This window comes from Bos indicus, chromosome 16 (genome assembly GCF_029378745.1).
Source record: "Bos indicus isolate NIAB-ARS_2022 breed Sahiwal x Tharparkar chromosome 16, NIAB-ARS_B.indTharparkar_mat_pri_1.0, whole genome shotgun sequence".
Classification (NCBI taxonomy): Eukaryota; Metazoa; Chordata; class Mammalia; order Artiodactyla; family Bovidae; genus Bos; species Bos indicus.
This window is the reverse complement of record NC_091775.1, coordinates 58,978,980-59,002,888: the sequence shown is the minus strand read 5'-3', so window position 1 is coordinate 59,002,888 and position 23,909 is coordinate 58,978,980. Positions and strand designations below refer to the sequence as shown.

The window sequence follows — 23,909 nt, the reverse complement described above, 5'->3', positions numbered from 1 at the left end:
TCATCAAAATCATGCATTAATTTTTTTTCTTGAGAGTTTACTGTGTGTTGGGTTCTGCTAAGAATTGAATATACCATTGAGGAGGGAGGTAGGAGAGGGGTCCAGGATGGGGAACACATGAACACCCATGGCTGATTCATGTCAATGTATGGCAAAACCCACTACAATATTGTAACTTAATTAGCCTCCAATTAAAATAAATTAATTAATTTAAAAAAATTAATGCAGATACCATAAGGAGTAGACTTGCAAGGCTCCTGCCCTCAACAGTCTGATGAGGAAGGAAGGCACTAGAACAAACAAGAAAACAAACTCAAAACAGAGTACTTATGGGTTGTGAAAATACCGTGAGGGAAAAGGGCTAACAGAGAACAACTGAAGTGAGGGGAGGAGATGGGTAACTTGAAATCTGAGGTCTCTGCGGCTATGTTCCCATTGAAACTGAGAGATGAGGAAGCAGCAGCCAGTTGAGGATGAGGTACAAGGCTCTGTAGGACTAGCATTCCCTGGATGGTCTCCTGGGGAGAGAAAAGCCTGGCCCCCTGTAGGAACTGTCAGGGTCCACGACTCTGGTGTAACAAACGAGGAGAGGCTATGGAAGAAGTTGGGGAGGTAGGGAAGGGTCAGGGTCGCCCTGAGGGGCCAATCAGGACTTTAAAGGTTGAGATAGGATCAGATTTGTATGGAAAGATCTCCCCCAGGGCTTAAACTTCACCTTCTCAGACAGGCTCTCCTTAACCATATACACCCAAGGGCCACACTCCTTTCTTCAGAGCACTCGCATCAACTGTGATGACTATATATTCATTAGTATAAACTCATGATGCAGAACTTCACCATCTTCACTTCTGTTCACCTCTGTATCCCCGGAACACAGAACGTGGCCCATGCTAACTGCTGACTACATATATGCTGAGCAAATGAATGAATGAATGATGCTACTTCATCAGTCTTCTGTGTTATTTTCCACAGTGTAACCTCGCTGAGCCTCAATGATCTTATCTATTAATACGAAATAGAGGTAAATGGGGATAGTAAGTGATTGATCAGTCACTTGTTATTATCAACACTTGCTCTGCTCCTCCCATGGCCCCTGTTTTCACTCCCATTCTCTTTCTGTATTTCCTTCTCTTTTAAATGCCAGCCCTGCTTGTCTCGCTGCCTACTCCACATCTCGCCAGATGCTCTCAGTTAAAACTGTCTTTTCCCTCCCACCTCCTCATCTCTGCTTGGGAGTGCAGATGTGTCCTCATCTCATTAACCCTTCCAGCCAGGGCAGCCCAACAACTCCCCTTTGTCCCCCATAGCACCAGGGAGAATGATGTTCATGGAGGTTGTTGCAAGGGCTTTGGCATCTGAGAGCACTGAGCTGGAGCCTGGACTCTGCCAAGCATTAGCTGTGGGACTTTGCCACATGTTATTTATCTTTCCTAAGCCTCACTTTCCCCGTCTATCAAATGGGAATACTATAGGCTTCCCTGGTGGTTCAGTGGTAAAGAAGCCGCATGCCAATATTGGAGACCCAGATTCGATCTCTTGGTCGGGAAGATCCCCTGGAGAAGGAAATGGCAACCCATTCTTGCCTGGGAAATCCCATGCACAGAGGAACCTGGCAGGCTACATACAGGGTCACAAGAGTCAGATACGACTTAGCGACTAAAACACCAAAAATTAGTGCCTATATCTCAAAAGATTTTATGAGAATTAAGTGAAATGATAAATATAAAGCCCTTGGCTCATTGACTGCCAGTAAATGTACAGTAAATGATGATTTTTACTTGCTTTATCATAAAAATTGACAAACCAAATGTCATGGATTGTTTACCGTCATTCTTACACCATTTTACCGTGATCCCAGACAGGGACCCGCCTTTCATCTGTGTCTCAGCACTCCCCATTACATCTGGCTCATCAGAGGTGCAGAATCACTGCTCGAGGAATGACTCACTTCATAAATGAAGTCCTTGATGACAGAGACTGTGTATTAAATCATTTCTGTGTCCCTTGATGGTGTTTAGCAATGCAAGTGGTTAATTCATATTTTTCAAGTAAATAAATAAAGGAATGAGTGAATGAGGGATTGCATTAATAGTGAAATGTGTTAAGTAACACGTTGAATGGAAGCAAATTAGTAGATATGAAAGGACTTTGGGGAAAGGCTAAAAGCGCTGTACTCATACTAAAGACAAGTCCTTGGTGACCATTGTGATTCTCCCTGGTTCCCCGGCTTATTTACATTGTCAATTTCCCTTCACATAAGATCACAGAAATGGAGGAAGCTGTCTCTTCTCCTGTATATCCTCTGCCTCTGGTCTGTCACTCTGCTTTCGTGTTGTGTTGTTCACTCTCCTACCTCCTCACTGAAATGGAAGGGCTGCATCTGTGGAGGAGGAGGGGCTCCCAGGTTTGTGCCCTTCTCTTACCGGGAGGTCACACTCCACAGCAAGTAAGTGTTGAGCCGTTTTTCTTGTGCAGAGATGGATTTGCGCAGATCCGTCACTAAGCTCCTGTCCTGTGCATTTGTGAGCAAAGATGGGTGTCCAGCGATATCCGGTGCAGGCTTTGCCCATAAGGCAGGAGTAGGAGAGACTAACAAGCTTTCAGGAGGATTGAACTTGAGACCCTGGCTGCATTAGCCCAGAGTGAAAAATCAACTGAGTCTGTAGATACAGTCCAGAGACAAATAAGGAAGGAAACTTACATTTAGAAAGTGACAACTGTATGTCAGTCATTGTCCTGAAACTGTGTTTATTCATTTATTCTTCTACAGCCCTAGAAGTAACAGGCAGTTACTATTATCACAATTTCACAGCGAAAGAAAGTGAGGGCTGAAAAGGGTAAATATCTGGTCAGTTTCACACCTCTGGCAAGGAGCTCAAGTCCAGACCTTGGACTTGAAGGGGGATCTGACTCCAGAGCCCACCCACAAAATCTGAGCCTTTTGGGGTAATTTATGTGAACGACTGAAGGCCCAGATGTGTCTGCAGGAGACTCTGCTATCAGGGGCTCCTCTCCCAGGTCTGCTTTCAGTGCCCACAGAAGCTGCCAGGGGGTTAAGAGAGGTGGCAGAGAACAACTGTGAATCCTACCAGCCATCTGACCAGCCCTCGCTCGGGCTCCCAAAGGAAGTGTTGCAGTAGTGTGGCAAGGTGTGTGAGTTTGTGAATGAGTGTGTGTGTCATGAACACAGACACTTGTATGTATGCATGTGTGTATGTTGGTATGGGGGTGTATCTGTATTTGTGAGTGAATTTATAAACATGAAAATCTCAATGCTGTATGTGCTATGTTGTGCTTAGTCGCTCAGTCATGTCCAACTTTGTGACCCCATGGACTGTATCCCGCCAGGCCCTTCTATCTATGGTGATTCTCCAGGCAAGAATACTGGAGTGGGTTGCCATGCCCTCCTCCAGGGGATCTTCCCGACCCAGAGACTGAACTTATGTCTTTTATGTCTCCTGCATTGTCGGGCAAGTTTGTTACTACTAGCACCACCTGGGAAGCCCATTATGTTACTAATACCTAGTAATAAACTGTTAGGAGTGGACCATCTCAAGTAGGATCTGGTAGCCTTATGGGAGGGGGGTGTTTATCCTGGGACAGCATTGTGGGATGATCCAAAATTCAAAGTGATACATCCAGACAGTGGAACAAATGTCCCAAGCCCAGGGGCCGAACCCAGGTCTCCCGCATCAAAGGCAGATTCTTTACTATCTGAGCCACCAGGGAAACACATGAATACTGGAGTGGGTAGCCTATTCCTTTCTCCAGGGGATCTTCCCAACCCAGGAATAGAACCAGGGTCTCCTGCAGTGCAGGTGGATTCTTTACCAGCTGAGCTACCAGGGAAGCCACAATTTTGTATAATACTGTTTTGATGAAAGTGGCCCACTAAAATCAAAATGACAATTAAAAAAACCCAAATATACACCTTATATAATTATAATGAAATTAATTCATCAATAAAGGGAATAGGAAGGAACTCAATATGCTTTGTCCCTCATTATTATTCATAAATTTAAAAAATGGGTTCCAGTGAATCCTTAGTCTAGATTGTAACTTCTGTTTTTATGGCAATCATGTTGTATAGAAAACCAAACTCATTTGTAAAGATTGACAGAGAGTATGAGTGTACATATGTTAGGTCCACAATTCTCAACCTATTGTGTGCATTAGAACCAGCTGCCTCGGAGAAGGCAATGGCACTCCACTCCAGTACTCTTGCCTGGCAAATCCCATGGATGGAGGAGCCTGGTAGGCTGCAGTCCATAGGGTCGCTAAGGACTGAGTGACTTCACTTTCGCTTTTTACTTTCATGCATTGGAGAAGGAAATGGCAACCCACTCCAGTATTCTTGCCTGGAGAATCCCAGGGACGGCAGAGCCTGGTGGGCTACCGTCTATGGGGTTGCACAGAGTCGGACACAACTGAAGTGACTTAGCCGTAGCAGCAGAACCAGCTGCCTAACTTTTAAAAAATACTGATGTCTGGCCCCACCCTAGATAGATAAATGGGAGCAACTAAAGTTTAAGAAGCATTGTGCCCGTGTGTGGTATGAATCTGATGTACCCCAGAGTTTGAGAACCATTATGCCAGATAGCACTTATGAGAGATGCAGGGATAAATGAGATTCAGTAGCTATAAGCAGTGCAAGGACACCCAAAGAGGAAGACTGGTGACTTTAATACCACATGGTACATCACAGACTGTCCAATGAAAACACAGGCAAAGGAGCAGGTAATTCTTGGACATTATAGATAACATTTGCCCCCAGGCCCCCACCGGCACTTAGAAGCCAGCGGTGGGCAAGCCAGGTCAAAACACAGACAACATCCTTGTCTGTAGACCTGGTGCTAGTTGAAGAGGAGGCAAGGCATAGGACAAAATGCAGGTTCTGTGATCCATGGTAACACTCACCTGTGCCCTTCCTTGCTGGCTGAGTGACCTTAGGCAACTGACTTAGCCATGCTCAACCTTTGTTTATCTTGGAAACCTGAGCATAATAACTATATAGCTGTGTGGCCCCCAGGTAGCAGTGAAAGCGTGTGCTGATGTGTATGCAGCACTGAACATGTGCCTGCCTGGCACGTGGTCAGTGGTCAATGAATGACAGCTACAATTTCCAACTTTTTCTGACCCACTCAAGATTTTCTCCTTCTGCTTTATATAATCTCTGATCTCAGAATATACAGGGGAACTGCAAGTCTCTAGGCCAGTTTTCCCCAACTGAGGACATATGGACTCAGCCTTCTAGGATGCTCCCTGAGTCTGCTGAAGCAGATGCTTATCCTTTCTCCCCATAAGGCAAGTGACAGGAATCAAGTTACAATGTCTTCTGCAAAACTGGGGCCCATGCCCATGTTTTCTCACTGCTGTAATTCTCTGACATGCTTTGTGTTGACAAAAAGGTTAAGTGTGGATTCTGTATTTATATGTACAGTATCTGTGTGGATATCGGTGTATGGGCTTCCCTGGTGGTTCAGATGATAAAGAATCTGCCTGCAGTGTGGGAGACCCGGGTTCTATCCCTGGGTCAGGAAGGTCCCTGGAGAAGGAGATTGCTACCCACTCCAGTATTCATGCCTGGAGAATCCCATGGACAGAAGAGCCTGGCAAGGGTACAGTCCATGGGGTCACATTAGCGTTCTTCACAGAAACAAAACCAATAGGATGCAGAATATAAAGAAGGATGTAAGGCACTGGCTCATGTGATTATGGAGGCTGACAAGTCCCAAGGTTTGCAGTCAGCAATCAGGAAACCCAGGAGACCCAATAGGGTAGTTGGATATGATTCCAGAGGCCTGAGATCTAGGAGAAGTGAATGATGTAGTCCTAGTTGGCTCAAGACCCAAGAAAAATCAGTGTTTAACTTTGAGCTCAAAGGCAGAAAAATTGGATGTCTCAGTTTGAAGCCATCAGGCAGAAGGAATTCTCTCTTACTTTGGGGAGGGTGAGTCTTCTAATCCTATTCAGACCTTCAGCTGATTGGATGAAGCCCACCCAGATTGTGGAGGGCCATCTGCTTTACTCAGTCTATCAATTCAAATGTTAATCCCATTCAAACATCCTCACTGAAATACACAGAATAATGCGTGACCAAATATCTAGGCACCCTGTGGCCCAGTCAAGTGGGCTCATAAAATCAACCATCACGATGTGTGTGTTTGTCTTCACTGCCACTTTGGGGGATCAAGGTTGTATTCCTGAATTCCAAAATTTGGGGGGAAAGTCACAATATGTGTTTATTATTGTGATTTTCAAAATCATTTTATATATTTCAAAATTTCTTGAGCAGAAAGCCTCTTCAAGTTTTAGAACCAACATTCCAAACAAGATGTGAGTAATAACAGCCTACATTGATTATTCAGGACTTACTATATCCAAGGTTATTATAAGGTTTTACAGATATTAGATTGCTTAATCCTGTTCAATCAGTGAGGTGGGTAGTAGTATTTGTTGAGGCAGTCCGAGTGTGGGTTAGAAAAGAATTTCCAGACATAGCATATTACAGAAAGGAGTGAGTTTATTAAGAACAAAAAGCAGAGATAAAGTGGGCATTGTGAGCACAGCAGGCCAACCTTCTGACAGACCAGGGAGAGTTGACAGTTTTCGTGGGTTAGTAACCAATTTTTATAGCCTCAAGACAAAGAAAATTCCTGCTGGAAGGTTGGTGTTAGGTGATTGGTCTGGGCGCTATAGGGTGTCTACTGGAGTGGGCATCTTTGCCTAACTGGAAGTCAGGGAGAGTGTTAGTGATGACCAGCGAGGGTTTTGGCAGGATTACAGAGAGGCTCGGTCAGCTTCGGAGGTGACCTTGGTTCTGGACTCTGCTTCTCTGGCCTTGGTGCACTGCCTTGCACCTGTGGCTTTGGGGGCAGGACTCAACATTGTTATCCCATTTTATAAGAAAACTGAGCCACAGAGAGGCAGGATCTGTGTCAGTTTTTCACCATTCTATCTTTAAATGAGATAACATGTTAAACATACACAAGCACACGTATCAATTCAGTTCAATTCAGTTCAGTCGCTCAGTCGTGTCCGACTCTTTGTGACCCCATGGACTGCAGCACACCAGGCCTCCCTGTCTATCACCAACTCCCAGAGATTACTCAAACTCATGTATGCAAAACTCAAGCACATGTATGCAAAAGAGTAAATACTGCAAAAATAAAGTTGATTAAAAATGAAAAATCGAAGATTGTTAAACATCTGAAATGTATACACAGTTTGGTCAGCAGTATAAAGTTTTAAGTATGCTCAACTCAGGATCCCCACTCTGCATCTGAAGAAACAGAGGCTCTAAGGTAGTCTCACTTGCTTGAGGTCATAATAGCAGAAGGATGTTGAACTTGTAACTTCCATCTAGGGCTTCTCCCCTTAGATCTCATTGCTTGGTGTCCAAGGGTAAGTCAAGGAAGGATTATTCTGAACAGGAGCACAAACTGTTTCTGCCTAATTATTGGAAGGAGGGCCAAGTACTGGGCACAGGAGCGGGTGGGTGGGTGGATGTGGTGGGGCCAGCTTTTAATCTGACTGCCTCTGTTTTCCCAATTATGTAGGAAGCAGACCATTAGCTGAGGGTGAGGATGGGGGAGGAGGTGTTGGAGGTGTGAGGAGAAAGAAGGTATGAGATAATGATCTTGAGAGTGGGAGGGAGAGCAGACAGGGAAGATGTAGTTTGATCAGTAGGCAGTATGCAGAGCCCACTTGAGGTCAGTGGTGTAGGATTTAAAGGGAGACCAATCAGCGTGGTTGCCAGCAACATTCATTTGTGCAGACACAGAAATGGAAGCCACGGGGTCATTGAGTTTAACCAGTGTTGGAGTGTTTCAGACAAGTATGATGAAGCAATGGAGGGCAAGAGAGTTGAGGTTCCTTGAAAGCGTGATTACAATAATGGATCACAGAATTTAATTTGAGTAAAGAGGAAAGAGGGTACATGAGGTGGGTGAGGGTCAATAAAATGGTGGTTAGATGAATGCATTTTAAGGCTCAGATGGATAGAAAATATTCTGTGGGTATAGGAAGAATGAACTGGGAGGGCAGGAAGTGTTGGTCAGATATAGGGATTCTTGAAGCTGTGACCAAGGAGAGGTTGCAGATATTGGCAATCTAGGCTACGATCATGGGAGTGAGAGTGGGGGACAGGATCGTTTGAGGAGAGAAGTCAAGGCAGTGAATGGTTTGAGAATTGGAAAGATCGTTTTAATGGCTACTGAAGTCAACAAAAATTATGAAAGGAGCCAGCCTCTGAATTGTGGAGGGAGGGTGGGGGTGGGGTGGTGTTGGCATGACTAGGGCAAGTGGATAGGATCGTCTGATGGCAAAAGTCAATGACCTTAACCAAGGACCTGAGGTTAGTAAGTTGCAGTGGCAAGTTTTAACCCTACTCAGTCTGGCTCCATGGTCACACTCCAGCTGCTTTGCTAGTTACTGAGAAGTATGTTATTTTTCTGCATAAAAAAACCTCTAAGTAAACTCCTTTATCAGTTCAGTTCAGTTAAGTCGCTCAGTCATGTCCGACTCTTTGCGACCCCATGAATCGCAGCACACCAGGCCTCCCTGTCCATCACCAACTCCAAGTTCACTCAAATTTATGTCCATTGAGTCGGTGATGCCATCCAGCCATCTCATCCTCTGTCGTCCCCTTCTCCTTCTGCCCCCAATCCCTCCCAGCATCAGGGTCTTTTCCAATGAGTCAACTCTTCGCATGAGGTGGCCAAAGTATTGGAGTTTCACCTTTAGCATCAGTCCTTCCAATGAACACCCAGGAGTGATCTCCTTTAGGATGGACTGGTTGGATCTCCTTGCTGGAGTCCAAGGGACTCTCAAGAGTCTTCTCCAACACCACAGTTCAAAAGCATCAATTCTTCAGTGCTCAGCTTTCTTCACAGTCCAACTCTCACATCCATACATGACCACTAGAAAAACCATAGCCTTGACTAGATGGACCTTTGTTGGCAAAGTAATATCTCTGCTTTTTAATATGCTATCTAAGTTGGTTGTAACTTTCCTTCCAAGGAGTAAGCTTCTTTTAATTTCATGGCTGCAATCACCATCTGCAGTGATTTTGGAGCCCAAAAAAACAAAGTCTGACACTGTTTCCACTGTTTCCCCATCTATTTCCCATGAAGTGATGGGACCAGATGATTAATAGGTAATAAATAATGAATAAAATCACACCAATATTTCATTTTTCTTTACATGAGATTTACATACTTAAAGATAACACAGTTTGAAAAGACAGCCTGTCATCACACTTTATGTTTAAAATGTAGTGTTAGACATGAATTTTCTATTTACCAAATGGGAATATTAATTATAATGAACAATAACATTTACTGAGTTTGTTCTGTGTGGCCGGCACTGTGTGAGGTCTCTACACGCTCCCTTAACAACTCTAGGTGCTATTTTATCCTCATTTTATAGCTTTAGAAACCAGGGCTGAAAAAATTAAGTCTTATCTGACAATGGACTGCGGATCTGTCCAACCCGAAACCTCATTTGCAATGTGGTCTGGTTCATTACCAAGTACCTGCTGTGTGATGGCTCTACGGTGGATAGTGAGGACGTGGCAAAGATGATGATAGAGTCTTTTATATCTGATGAGGGGACCATATTAACTAAATGTATAACATATTGATTATATTTATAGGTTCTATAAAGGAAAGTGCAGGGTGCTTTATATAACAAGGGACCATAACCTAGTCTTGGAGGGGAAGGTCTATTTTGGGAAGTAATTTTTAGGCTAGAATTAAAGAATAGTGTAAGTTACCCAAACAAATGAGAGAGGGAAACAATTCCAGGTAAAGAAACGTCTGCAAAGGCCTCCAGGCCCTCAAGTGTCCTGTAGGAACACTAGACATCATTATTCTTGTCATTTAACTTCTGATAAAGCTATAGCTTTACCAGATATCCGAGAAATCAGCCATTCCAGCCCTTATTCCTCCCAGAACTGGTGCTGATATGAAGATAGTGGCACATAATAATGTCATTTTATCATCATGGTAAATTGAGGTGTGGAATGTTTCACCCAACTGCATAGCTAGAAAACTCATTTTTACCAATTTTCTCTTCACCTTTTCTCCTGGATATCTCTCAAACTACCTTTTCCCAGAAACTTAAAAAAAAAATAAACCTCTATTCTCTCTGTTTCACTGCTCCTTCCTTGCAAATGCATTTACCTAGTTAAGAACAGGAACATTTTTCTCAAAAGCCCTCACATTGCATGTGGATATGACAACCTATACCAGAACCCCAGAGTGTTCTGACTGGCTGGGGGGAAACCTTGGAACCATGCTTCTGCCGGAAATCTAGCCTAGTGTGGGCCAGAAGCAAGCTTAAAAGGATGTGCTTTCATTTAACTATGGACACATTATTTTCATTTGTAAAATGATCTCTTTAAGGATAGGTAGAAGAATATATGAGTTCAGAAGAAGCTCCTTGTTTTTAAAAGTCCATCGTGAAATGCCTTTTTCATTATTGCCTCCAGATGAAATATTCTTTCCATACACTGAACTGTGTATGCACATTCATACATACATATATACATACATGTATTCTCTCTCACACTATCCCCTCACCTGTTCCATGTCTATTTATTATCATCTATCTATCTCTCATCTGTATCTCTCCCCCTCATTCATTCCCAGGTGATGAGTCCTAAGTCCTCTACAAGGAAACCCATCACCAGACAATGCTCACCAGAAACTTTCTTTTTTTTTTTTTTAATTTTATTTTATTTTTAAACTTTACATAATTGTATTAGTTTTGCCAAATATCAAAATGAATCTGCCACAGGTATACATGTGTTCCCCATCCTGAACCCTCCTCCCTCCTCCCTCCCCATACCATCCCTCTGGGTCGTCCCAGTGCACTAGCCCCAAGCATCCAGTATCGTGTATCGAACCTGGACTGGCAACTCGTTTCTTACATGATATTTTACATGTTTCAATGTCATTCTCCCAAATCTTCCCACCCTCTCCTTCTCCCACAGAGTCCATAAGACTGTTCTATACATCAGTGTCTCTTTTGCTGTCTCGTACACCGGGTTATTGTTACCATCTTTCTAAATTCCATATATATGTGTTAGTATACTGTATTTATGTTTTTCCTTCTGGCTTACTTCACTCTGTATAATAGGCTCCAGTTTCATCCACCTCATTAGAACTGATTCAAATGTATTCTTTTTAATGGCTGAGTAATACTCCATTGTGTATATATACCACAGCTTTCTTATCCATTCATCTGCTGATGGACATCTATGTTGCTCCCATGTCCTGGCTATTATAAACAGTGCTGCGATGAACACTGGGGTACACGTGTCTCTTTCCCTTCTGGTTTCCTCAGTGTGTATGCCCAGCAGTGGGATTGCTGGATCATAAGGCAGTTCTATTTCCAGTTTTTGAAGGAATCTCCACACTGTTCTCCATAGTGGCTGTACTAGTTTGCATTCCCACCAACAGTGTAAGAGGGTTCCCTTTTCTCCACACCCTCTCCAGCATTTATTATTTGTAGACTTTTGGATCGCAGCCATTCTGACTGGTGTGAAATGGTATCTCATAGTGGTTTTGATTTGCATTTCTCTGATAATGAGTGATGTTGAGCATCTTTTCATGTGTTTGTTAGCCATCTGTATGTCTTCTTTGGAGAAATATCTATTTAGTTCTTTGGCCCATTTTTTGATTGGGTCGTTTATTTTTCTGGAGTTGAGCTGTAGGAGTTGCTTGTATATTTTTGAGATTAGTTGTTTGTCAGTTGCTTCATTTGCTATTATTTTCTCCCATTCTGAAACTTTCAAGTTCCCTTCCCAGGTGGAAAGCTGGGTGGTGGTTTAATCCCTAAATCGGGTCTGACTCTTGTGACCCCATGGACTGTAGCCTGCCAGGATCCTATGTCCATAGGATTTTCCAGGCAAGAATACTGGAGTGGATTGCCATTTCCTTCTCCAGGGGACCTTCCCGACTCAGGAATCGAACCTGCGTCTCCTGCACTGCAGGCAGATTCTTTATCGACTGAGCTCCCAGGGAAGCCTGGAAAGCTGGGACTAGCATTTAATCAAAAAGCAAATTTAAAAATACTCTTATCCAGAGCAGGAGTGGTCCCTTTCTGCCCTAGGAGAACAGATGTGCAGGGCTCATCCCATTGGTGTGGCCATGCTGGATTCCACTCATGCAGTTGGGTCTAGGCTACATGGTGGAAGGAATGCCCAAGCAACCGGTCAAGTCAGGTCAAGGCCACGACCAACTTCTGGGCTAACCAGAAGGAAAAACTAATGGAAAAAACCCTGTGATAGCGGATATGTCTTGGGAAAGAGGAGCAAGAACTGAGGAGAGAAACTGAAAGCTTAGAAATTTCCAGTGCTTAACAAAGCCTCTGCATAAACTGTTTGGAATTATGTGAGACAGGGCAGAGAAGAAAAGGCAAAGACGAGGTTATGAATAGCTCTCAGCCTATCCAGTTTGCACGTGTGTCCCAGTGGCTGATGTCTTCCTGTGACAGTGGCTCCTCTGTGGTGCAGATTATGCCTCTGCTCAAGGTAGTGAAACCCCAGATGGCTCCTGTGCTGGCCCGAGAGGACCCTGAATCTAGGCCATCTGTAGCTGCCCACACAGGAGGACCATCTTCAGGGTCTTGATTTGTCAGACTGGCGATATTGACAAACAAACAGATAAGCTCTATTCTGACTTCCAATTCTGCTAATTTTCCTAAACCAAGATGTGACTGGGTTGCCCAGCGTAAGACAGAGAATATTGCAGGCCACATTACCTAAGCTGGAGTCAAAAGACTCAGGTTTTCTTCCAACTACGGTGTTCAGTCTCCTGCCCCGCATCTGGCCTGATGCTATCCTTGGGTTCCGAGGTGGGTACTCTTTCCCCAAAACTAATATTGGTGTAGTCTGTTCTGTAATGCCACCCATTCCTGGTGGGAGGCCGAGCTCTTGCCACCACGAGCAGAGGGAACCTGGGCTAGAAATGATCGTTTTGTTTGACACTCCCCATCCTCCCGGCTCTAGCCCTGGAAACTGAATGAGAGTTGAAGCTGTTTGGATGCTTCTGCTTCCCTGGCCCCAGAGACTGGTCCGGGTTCCTCATCTGATCTGAGATAGATCAAGCAGTTCTTCCATGGATTATTGTTTCCGTGGATGGGCAGTGTCTCTCTGTGGCCTGAGCTTGTAAAGACATGAGTTGGAGCTATGAGAGGCCAAGTCTCCACCATGTGCATGAGCCATTTTGAAAAAATGGTCCGATAGAGTGAGAAACAGAGAAGAGGGACAATTATTAGGGCCTCTAGACCTGTTGCCGGGCATCCCCGTGACAGCTTCCATCTGAGCTTGGAAATGGATATGTATCTTGGGCTCACATGCAGAATGCCTAATGCAAAGACCTCTTCCTCTTTCAGTTGGTCTCAGGTAACTCAGCTCTAAGTGTTTTCAGCACTTTTAGGTCTAGCTCTTCATCACTTAGGGATTCCCAGGTGGTTCAGTGGTAAAGAATCTGCCTGCCAATTCAGGAGAGTCAGAAGACTTGGGTTCGATCCCTGAGTCAAGAAGGTCCCCTGGAGGAGGAAATGGCAACCTACTCCAGTATTCTTGCTGGAAAAATCCCATGGACAGAGGAGCCTGGCGGACCACAGTCTGTGAGGTTGCAAAGAGTCGGACATGACCGAGCACACATACTCCATCACTTCACCCTGCCTTTTCCTAGGTGGCCCCCTGTGGCCTCTCCACTCACATGCATCATTCTCCCCTCTGCTACCCCGCCACGCACCGCCAACACCCAGCCCTCCCGGCGCCCAGGGTGAGTGATCTGCCACTGCCAGGACCACTTAGCTTATCTGCTCCAGTCCCATGCCTCCTCCTTTTTACTCATTCCCTGCTATTTGTCTGGGCGTTCGTGTGTTTCTTCAGAAAGACTATAGATTCCTTTGAGAGCAAGAATCTCTTTATGCCGACTCCCGTTGCCTAGTATCACAGTTCACACACAATAGGCCCTCCATAAATATTTGCTAAATAAATCAAATAAGAATCCCCATCTCCCTGACAGATCATCCCTGACTCAAGGGAAGGAAAGAAGTCAATTCTCTTTTCCTTCCTCGCTGAAGCAATTTGCAGACTCTCTGATTCCTCTTCCCCTCTCACAGCGTGCCCTTCTCCTCTCTGCATCTCAGGTCAGTGCTGTAGAGTCCCTGTGAAGTGGGGCCTGGGTGGGAGGTGGGAGTGGGGTCTGTCTCCCACACGCATCATTGGCTCCTCTCCAGACAACACAAATACATTTACAAGCTGAGTTAAAGCCTGGTGTGGTACTGTGTTTGCCTCTGAAGGGAAGACACTGCTTCCTCATTAAAAGCTTGGGAATCTCCTTTTTGTAGTATTTATATTGGATTCAGGTAACTAGTACATTTCACTTATGTAACAGATGCTGGTATGGCACTCACTGAATGCCGGACGCTGTTCGGAACGCTTTAATCATAGTAACTAGTTCCACCTCATGACAGCCTTGCCAGGTTGATAAAGTTATTACTCTCAGCCTCATTTCACAGATGAGGAAATGGGGACACAGAATGATTAAGGGACTTGGTCAAGGTCACACAGCAATTGATCGCTAAGCTGGAATTGGAATAGGCAGGCCAGAACCCACGGCCTACCCACTATGTCCTGCTGCCTGTCCCTGTGAACAGGGTGGGGTCCAGATGGCACATCTGAGTTGCCTGTTTTGACACTCGGGACTCTTGAGAGCAGGAAGTCTCTTTGCCCTGACTATCTGACAGCACGTCAACGTGTGCTTAATCAATGTTTCTGGGCTCACTGATTCTTTACCTATGGCTTGAATACAGGTTTATTTATATTATTCTATGTATTTAATTGTCCACGCTGTAATCAATGCTAGTCTAAAATTTGGCTCCACAAAATATATTTCAAACAACCAAGGAATCATGCCAAGAATTAACGCTAATTACACACTATACCCATTTTGAGTACTGGAGATGACTTGAAAGCAAAACGTGTGTTGTTTAAAATTATTCAACTGATAGTAAATAAAATATGATTTTGTCCAAAGGAGAGAGAAAGTTGCAGGTCCCTTTTCTCTTTTTATTGCCTTCTCTAGGTATCTAGAATCAGATGGGACATTTTTTTCCCCTAATTTTTAGTCTTTTTCTTGAATTAGTACGTATTTTTTAGCTGCTCTTAAGCCACACTTACTGTTCAGCAAAAAAGAATCATATTCAAACCCCACTCTGTGGCTTTACCTCCAATGAACAAAACAAACATGAAAAACACACGTGGGCTATTTATTTGATGCAGGGGTTATTCATAGGATGGTGTTTGGATACCTTTGGGAGCCAATTCTAGTTGCCTCAGGGTATTCCTAAGTTGAATTCCAGGAATAAAGTGTTTATAAATAATGAGCATAAAAAAGGAATGCACTCATCCCAGCCACTCCTTTATAGAGACCCAGTGGCCTTATTTTGCAGCTACCAACTCCTTCAAGTAGTTAATTGGTTAGCTGGTTGGGTTAAGTTGGTGTCTCAACGCTATCGGACCCAACACTCTATTTTATGACAAATTTAACTCTTTTTTTAATCTGTAAATGAAATCATATATAATAAAGCCTAAATAAATAAAAATTTAAAATAATATGAAGTGGTTCAGTTCAGTTCAGTTCAGTTGCTCAGTCGTGTCCGTCTCTTCATGATCCCATGAATCATGGCACGCCAGGCCTCCCTGTCCATCACCAGCTCCCGGAGTTCACTCAGACCCATGTCCATCGAGTCAGTGATGCAATCCAGCCATCACATCCTCTGTCGTCCCCTTCTCCTCCTGCCCCCAATCCCTCCCAGGATCAGAGTCTTTTCCAATGAGTAAACTCTTCGCATGAGGTGGCCAAAGTACTGGAGTTTCAGCTTCAGCATCATTCCCTCCAAAGAAATCCCAGGGCTGATCTCCTTCAGAATGGACTGGTTGGATCTCCTTGCAGTCCAAGGGACTCTCAAGAGTCTTCTCCAACACCACAGTTCAAAAGCATCAGTTCTTCAGTGCTCAGCTTTCTTTACAGTCCAACTCTCACATCCATACATGACCACAGGAAAAACCATAGCCTTGATTAGACGGACCTTTGTTGGCAGAGTAACGTCTCTGCTTTTGAATATGCTATCTAGGTTGGTCATAACTTTCCTTCCAAGGAGTAAGCGTCTTTTAATTTCATGGCTGCAGTCACCATCTGCAGTGATTTTGGAGCCCCCAAAAATAAAGTCTGACACTGTTTCCACTGTTTCCCCATCTATTTCCCATGAAGTGATGGGACTGGATGCTATGATCTTCGTTTTCTGAATAATTAAAAGAGAAGTGATAATAAATAATTTATAGTAATGTAGCTATTTTAATGTATAAATTCTCTGCAGTATTACAATAGGAGAAATAAAGTTGACAGACATTTGCATGTCAAATGTAGACATGTAGACTCTACTAATGTAGGGTCCCCATAATATAAAATGTGAAGTAATATGTAATACACAATATATATAAGAGCAATTGGGTTGATGTAGACATGCTGTATTGGTGACTCAAAGACCATGAACAGCACTGCAAACAATGATGTGATTTTCCAAAACTATGAACGAATCTTGGCAAAATTTCCGAGTAATCTTGTATAATCTTCTCTTAATTTACATGGTAGTTATACACCTAGACAATTCATCTTATATTAAAACAGTACAAGCTGCTTTGTGCTTGTGGGTAAATGGAGTTAGTGTCTAGGCTGAGATAATAATAAGCAGGTTTTTACCTATGTAAATGTGCAGCAAGACATTCAAAAGTTTGCAGGGCCTGGGGGAATTTTTTGTCATGCAGGGCTGTCCTGAACACTGGACAGCCTTCTAAATTCGAGACTTCTAAATGCCCTTTAAAGAATTCACCTGCAATGCTGGAGACCCCGGGTCGATTGCTGGGTCAGGAGATCCACTAAATCAGGAAGATCTTGGGTCAGGAAGATCCACTGGAGAAGGGATAGGCTACCCACTCCAGTATTCTTGGGCTTTCCTTATGCCTCAGCTGGTAAAGAATCCGTCTGCAATGTGGGAGACCTGGGTTTGATCCCTGGGTTGGGAAGATCCCCTGGAGAAGGGATAGGCTACCCGCTCCAGTATTCTGGCCTAGAGAATTCCATGGACTGTATAGTCCATGGGGTTGCAAAGAGTCAGACACTACTGAGCGACTTTCACATGCTAAATGCCAGTAATATCCTGCAGTCATTGTGTCATTCAATGACGATTGCCCTAAATTTTCCCTAAATGCCCTCTATTGTTGACACCATTGACAACAACTGGGTTAATTCCTAGTGTTGGATTTAGTCTCAAATGATTATGTCGATTTATTCTCCTGACTTTCTGTAGTCCTTGAAAGCCAAAGGCACGACGTCTGCAATAAAATCCTCAGTAGTTAGGTTATTGGTTGGTATGATTGGTTATACATGGAGACTGTACATTCCATGAGAGCAAGGGCCCAGTTCACTCTGTACCTAGTACATACCTAGTATCCACATGAGGCTGGGCTTTATAAGTCTTGCTGGAAGGAGTAAATAATTTGGGAGTTGGACATCTGGGTTAACATAGAGATAAATGCTATTGAAAAGAAATAGTTTTGGTAGTTTCAAGTATATGCGACATCCAAATGCTAGGGTGCGTGTGCATGCTTAGCTGCTTAGTGTTTGAACCCTTGTCTCTTAGTCTCCTGCATTGGCAAGTGAGTTCTTTACTACAAGCTCCACCTTGGAGGCCCACTCACTAGAGAGACTGGTGAAAAGAAAGTGTTAGTCGCTCAGTCGTGTCTAACTCTTTGCAACCCATGGACTATAGCCCGCCAGGCTCCTCCGTCCATGGGATTTTCCAGGCAAGAATACTGGACTGGGTTGCCATTTCCTTTTCCAGGGGATTGTCCCAACCCAGGGATTGAGTCTCCCACATTGCATGCAGATTCTTTACTGTCTGAGCCACCAGGGAAGGTAGTTAAGTCTTATTCAAAAATACCATGGTTGTTTCTGGTTGAATGAGTGACATGGTAATGATTGAAACCATCTGGGACCTGTCAAAAACCCAGAACCTTCAAGTCATTTTGAGGGGAAGGGAGCATGATGAGAACCCACTGTGAGCTGTGGCTTTGGCCTAAAAGGTTTGCTTCATCTTCATGGTGTCTATGAAGCCACTATTAACAATCCTGTTTTTAAAAATGATAAAATTAGACTCAACAAGGCAAATAATCACCCAAAGACAAACAGCTGACTCAACAGTAGAACAGAGTTTGAACCCAGAACTGTCTGATTCCGGAGGCTTTGTCTTTCCAAGAAATCATACTCCCCCTCTTTCTTCAGTGAGACAAAGCTACTGCTGCTGCTAAGTCACTTCAGTCGTGTCTGACTCTGTGTGACCCCATAGACGGCAGCCCACCAGGCTCCCCCATCCCTGGGATTCTCCAGGCAAGAACACTGGAGTGGGTTGCCATTTCCTTCTCCAATGCATGAAAGTGAAAAGTGAAAGTGAAGTCGCTCAGTCATGTCCGATTCTTAGCGACCCCATGGACTGCAGCCTACCAGGCTCCTCCATCCATGGGATTTTCCAGGCAAGAGTACTGGAGTGGGGTGCCATTGCCTTCTCCGGAGACAAAGCTAAGGATCTGTTAAATCTATACTTGTTGCTAAGTCACTGAAGGGCCATAAATTCTGGCTATGATATTATTATAATTTTTTTCTCTATGGAGTTCCAATTGTCATGTCTATTAAATTCCACTTTTCTGGTGGGTCAGTGATTTTTGGATTGATACTGTTCTTAATTGAGTGCCAGCATTCTGTGTCTTGTGAACTCACATTAGTGGGATTCTTGAGAACCCGGACTAGGTCCCCTCTGTCTTTGGGTCTCCAGAACCTTGGCATGGTACTAGGCACAGAGTGGACATTCAGGGAATGTTTGTTGATTGACTTTAATTGTGTGCTGTTTCTCCTTTCAGGCCTTGGCCTTACACAATATTTCAGCGAGGCTTTGACCTGGTTTTGGGAGAACAGCCTTCTGATAAAATATTCAGGTAAGTGGTTGCCTAGGGATGTGCTTACATAGGGATGTGCAAGCCCCACATCCCACTGAACTTTCTTTCCTAGTGGTAATTTATAAAATGGGGAACACATGTAGTCATTCTACCCTTCCAGTAAGAGGAACCCTTGCCCCCTTCATCCAGTGAGAGCGTGGAGTGCGTGGAGGATGAATGGATCCTGTTGAGGTCCTGGCTTCCTTCCTTGCCTGCTCTGGAACCCCCACTCTTGGAACCCCCTGATTCCACACTTGTTAAACAGAACTGCGTTGCATGCCAGGCTCTATTGTTGTGAAGAATACATGAGATAATGCGGGGAAAGCCCCCAGCAAGGGAACTGGCAAAGAACAAGCAATTATTGTTAGTTTTTGCCTCTCCATTTTGCATCTAATTTGCACCTTCCACATAAAGCCTTAAGTTGTTTAGAACAAACCCCTCCCACCTCTGCCTCTGTCCTTTCTCAGCCATACTTCATAATTATTTTCTTTAATCTACCACCTTCCTCGTCGAATTGGATGTTTCCAGTCTCTCCCAAATTTCTACCTACATACCTGGGAATGGTATGTATTAGACAAGTCAGCAGGCAGAGGAAGAATTTGGGTGCCAGCCATGAACTATGGGATTTTCATAAAGTCTAATTCCCACCAGACCTTAGCTGGAACACAAGTCTATCTCCAGGCTAAGACTGTATCTTCCATTTATTCTGTCAGTCTATTTTTCACTCAATGTGCATCTGCTGAGTACCCAGTAAGTGCCAGAGATTGTGCTTGTGCTGCCTGTGCGGACATGAGTGCACCTCCCTTCGTGAACAAGTCCTCTGGGAGAGGCATAAATAGTCCTGCCCAAGTGTCTGATGTCAGAGGAGCAATAGCTACTGCATGGCATGTTAGAGGAATGACATGCAAAGAGAAAACTTGCTTCCTGTTCACTGCAGTCAGAGGGTGTGTACAGAGTCTTGCCTATTCCCTGCCCCAGCCCCCACTATCAGCCAGTTCCAGCCTTGATGCTAATCTTTCTCCTGTATTTGCCTCCTTGAGCTGGTTCCTCTGCCTCAGCTTCTCCTGCTCCTTCTCTCTGTCTGGGATAGACTGGGCTTGGCCACTGCCACGCTCTCCTAAAGCACCTTTCTAGCTGGGAGTCCAGATTCACAGAACTGCTTTCTCCCAGAGCCTTCCCTGCCCTTTTCTCTTCCGAGTGTCTCTCCTGAGACAGGCTGGGTTATATTAATGGCCTTGGCCGCAGGCGGCTTTTGAGGATTTGTTCCACAAGAGATGTCAGCTGTATTCCTTAGACTATGACTCAAGCATTTAAACTTTCCAACAATGATTTATTATCGGGCTGACTCTTTTTTTCCTCCCGTTTTCCTACCACTTGTCTGTTGGGACCTTCGAAAGGTGATAAAGATAAGGCAGATGGGGAGTCTGGTGGGGGTTGATTAACATGGATAAGTTCCCACTCCCCTAAAAGTCAGAAAAACTAGGGCCTCCATGAAATTGCTGTTAGAGAAGAACCTGCACAAAAATCGTGTTTCTATCCCCACAAGCACCATCTGTTCAAATTTGTTAGGTACCAACTGGATGTGATACCCACTTACGACAGAAGGAGTCAGTTGTGTGGTTTGACCCATGCGGTCAACTATCTCAGAAGTCGGTGGGTTAATCCATAAGTGATTAATCATTTTGATCCTTAACAAGACAGTAACTAGGCTCTCAGATGAGAACACTGGGTCATGATCTCCTTATTTCAGATACTTAGAATTTTAATCAGAACCTTCTGTGATCTGAGTAAACCAACTACCAGTGGCCACTCTGGAAAATTCTGTGATCTGGTCAGTGACTACAATTTCTTGCTGCTGCTACTGCTGCTGCTGCTAAGTCGCTTCAGTCGTGTCCGACCCTGTGCAACCCCATGGACTGCAGCCCATCAGGCTCCCCTGTCCCTGGGATTCTCCAGGCAAGAACACTGGAGTGGGTTGCCATTTCCTTCTCCAATGCATGAAAGTGAAAAGTGAAAGTGAAGTTGCTCAGTCGTGTCCGACTCTTCATGACCTCATGGACTGCAGCCTACCAGGCTCCTCCGTCCATGGGATTTTCCAGGCAAGAGTACTGGAGTGGGGTGCCATCACCTCCTCCGACAATTTCTTAAAGGAGCTAAATAACTATTTACTTGGTACTCTGTTCACTTATGATATAGAATTTTGACACATAAACTGTATATGTGATATAGAGTCTCGGTGGGACCAGGGCATGAGTGTTTTGTAAAAACACCACGGTAATTCCAATCTGTACCTGGGATTGAGAAACACTGGCCTGGAGCTTCTCCAATCCATTGCATCAATTCACAATGACTTTCTACCTCCAGATTTGTATATATACTGACTTTACTATGTATTTGTCAATTATTTATTTCATGGTTATTTCTAATTTGTGTATTTGCTTCTCCAATGAAATGGTTGTCATCCTGAAGGGAGGGGAGTACCTGTTATGGTTTTAAATATTTAATATCTGGCACACCATTTTGAACAAGCATGTGTGTACTCAGTCACTCAGTTGTGTCCAATTCTTTGCTACCCTATGGACTGTAGCCTGCCAGGCTGTTCTGTCCATGGAATTTTCCAGGCAAGAATACTGGGGTGGGTTGCCATTTCCTACTCCAGGGGATCTTCCCAAGCCAGGAATAGAAACCACATTTCTTGCATCTCCTGTATTGGCAGGTGGATTCTTCACCACTGAGTCACCTGGGAAGCCCTTTGAACATATAGGTGGTGGTTGAGTCACTAAGTCATGTCTGACTCTTGCGACCCCATGGACTGTAGCCTACCAAGCTCCTCTGTCCATGGGATTCTCCAGTCAAAAATATTGGAGTGGGTTGCCATTTCCTTTTCTAGGGGATCTTCCTGACCCAGGATTCAAACCCAGATCTTCTGCAATGCAGGCAGATTCTTTACCAACTGAGCTACAAGGGAAGCCCTTTGAGCAAGTAGGTTTTCAGTAAATATCTGTAGATGATCATTTCAAGTATTTCCTAATTAGATTGAGAAAAGGCCTTGAAACCTAACCTTGGTAATCTGTAATCCCAAAGAATGCCTTAGAAGGGGTCCAAGCTAGACTCACAGGGTCCAGGGGAACCCTGAACCTCCAGGATGCGTCTCCTCAGCCAACTTTCCTGGTGCTGAAGATGGTCTTTCTATGGTAGCTAGGGTCACTCTATTCCACTAGACCCTCTGGTGGCAGGGGTGAGTACAGACCAAATTTTTCTCTCGAAGACCGTCCTCCCAAGTCTGTACTTGCGTTCCTTGGAATAAGACCTCCTTCTGGAATGGCCTGCTCTAGGAAAGGGTGGAGACGCCAGGCTAAGAGCGACTTTTCAGTTTTCCCACATTCTGTTTCATGCCAAGCCACAGCGAGAGCACAGGCTTATTCCGTCCAGTGCTTTCTGGCAAACATTTGCTTCTGGACAGAAATTTCAAGTGCCAGTTCAACAGGGCCATGTGCAGGGCTCAATCCACAGCTGAGCCATCAACGGTGCTGGTCACCACCAACTGTCATGCGAGAAGACCCAACCTGGGAAAGCGTTCCAGATGTTCACCCAACTTCTGTTTGGTGGCTTTTTGAAGTCCTTCCTGCCAAATCCACATGGATGAGGGACAGATGAGATTTTAGAAAGCAGCTTTTCTCTGACAGTTTGTTCTATATTTGGATTTTGGAGTCACTCAGTAGATTTTGCAGATAAAAGAAAACTTCAGAATTTCATAGGCATGAGCCAACATGGGCTGGAAAGCGGCTGTGAGCAACACTTGAGAATCAGGCTATTGCCCATCTTTCCCACTTAAGGAGAGGTGACCTTGGGAGGTTGCTAAACTTTTTAAAACATTAGTCGACACCTTGGTAGAATGGGAGAAAATGACTAATCTCAGAGGGCAGCGGTGAGGATAAATCACACAGTCCTACAGAGCACCTGCTTTAGAAAGTTCTCAATAAACGTTGGTCTCTACCCACACCTGACTTTGCTTCACCTACAGGACTTCTTCACCTTGACCCTACCAGAGAGTGGAGGTTTTCTTATTAACTTGGTAGAGTGTCATGTTTCAGAAGCTGCTGTGCATTCAGGAAGATCTTTATCCTATCAAATCCAGATCCATCTCAACCATTAAATGTATTCAAACAGAGCGATTAACCCATATCCTATTTTAAATGAACAAGAATTTCCACCACCGCCTCTATCTTTAAATTGGGAAATTGGGATTATATCCGCTAGCAGCCTGTTCAAACTAAAGAACATAACTAAATCTCCTGTTGATCAGTCAGTAAATATTCATGGAGTGACCTTCCTGGGTCAGAAATTATGTTTGGCAGTGGGGAATACAAAGATGACAAAGAACTGTCCTCTGCCATCCAAGAGAGAATGTTTGTATGAATGGTGATGGACATGTGAAAAGGTGGGTATAGATCAGCATCTCAGGGTGATAAGGTGCCATGTGCAGAAGAGAGTCCCTTACTCAGCCTAAGAGTGTGAAGGCCCTGGGGAGCTTTCAGGAAGAGGTGGGCCCTTAACTGAGTCTTAAAATGAGTCTGGCAAAGGAGAGGAAAGAAAATTCAGAAAGGAGGATTAAGAGCAAAGGCAAAGAGATGAGAAAATCAGGACAACTTTAGGAGCCATAGTCCAATTGCATTGTAGGAACAGAAAGTTTGAAGCGATTTTGGTGACAGAAGCCACTGGACACTGACATCTTTGGAGATGTGGACTGAGTTCTGTGGTTTAAAGTAAAGGGTTAATCGCTGAGTCATGTCAGGCTCTTTATGACCCCACCAGGCTCCTTTGTGCATGGAATTCT

At 44.3% G+C, this 23,909-nt stretch overlaps 1 protein-coding gene across 2 annotated transcripts in view; it reads left to right on the top strand.

The window, feature by feature from the left end:
• The window catches only part of ASTN1 (astrotactin 1), a 356,269-nt gene that overhangs the window by 214,554 nt on the left and 117,806 nt on the right, over positions 1–23,909 (top strand). For both annotated transcript variants that reach the window (XM_070768489.1, XM_070768488.1), the window contains one exon: positions 18,998–19,072. In XM_070768489.1, coding sequence (XP_070624590.1) covers positions 18,998–19,072 — 75 coding nt within the window. The remainder of the gene's footprint in view (positions 1–18,997; positions 19,073–23,909) is intronic.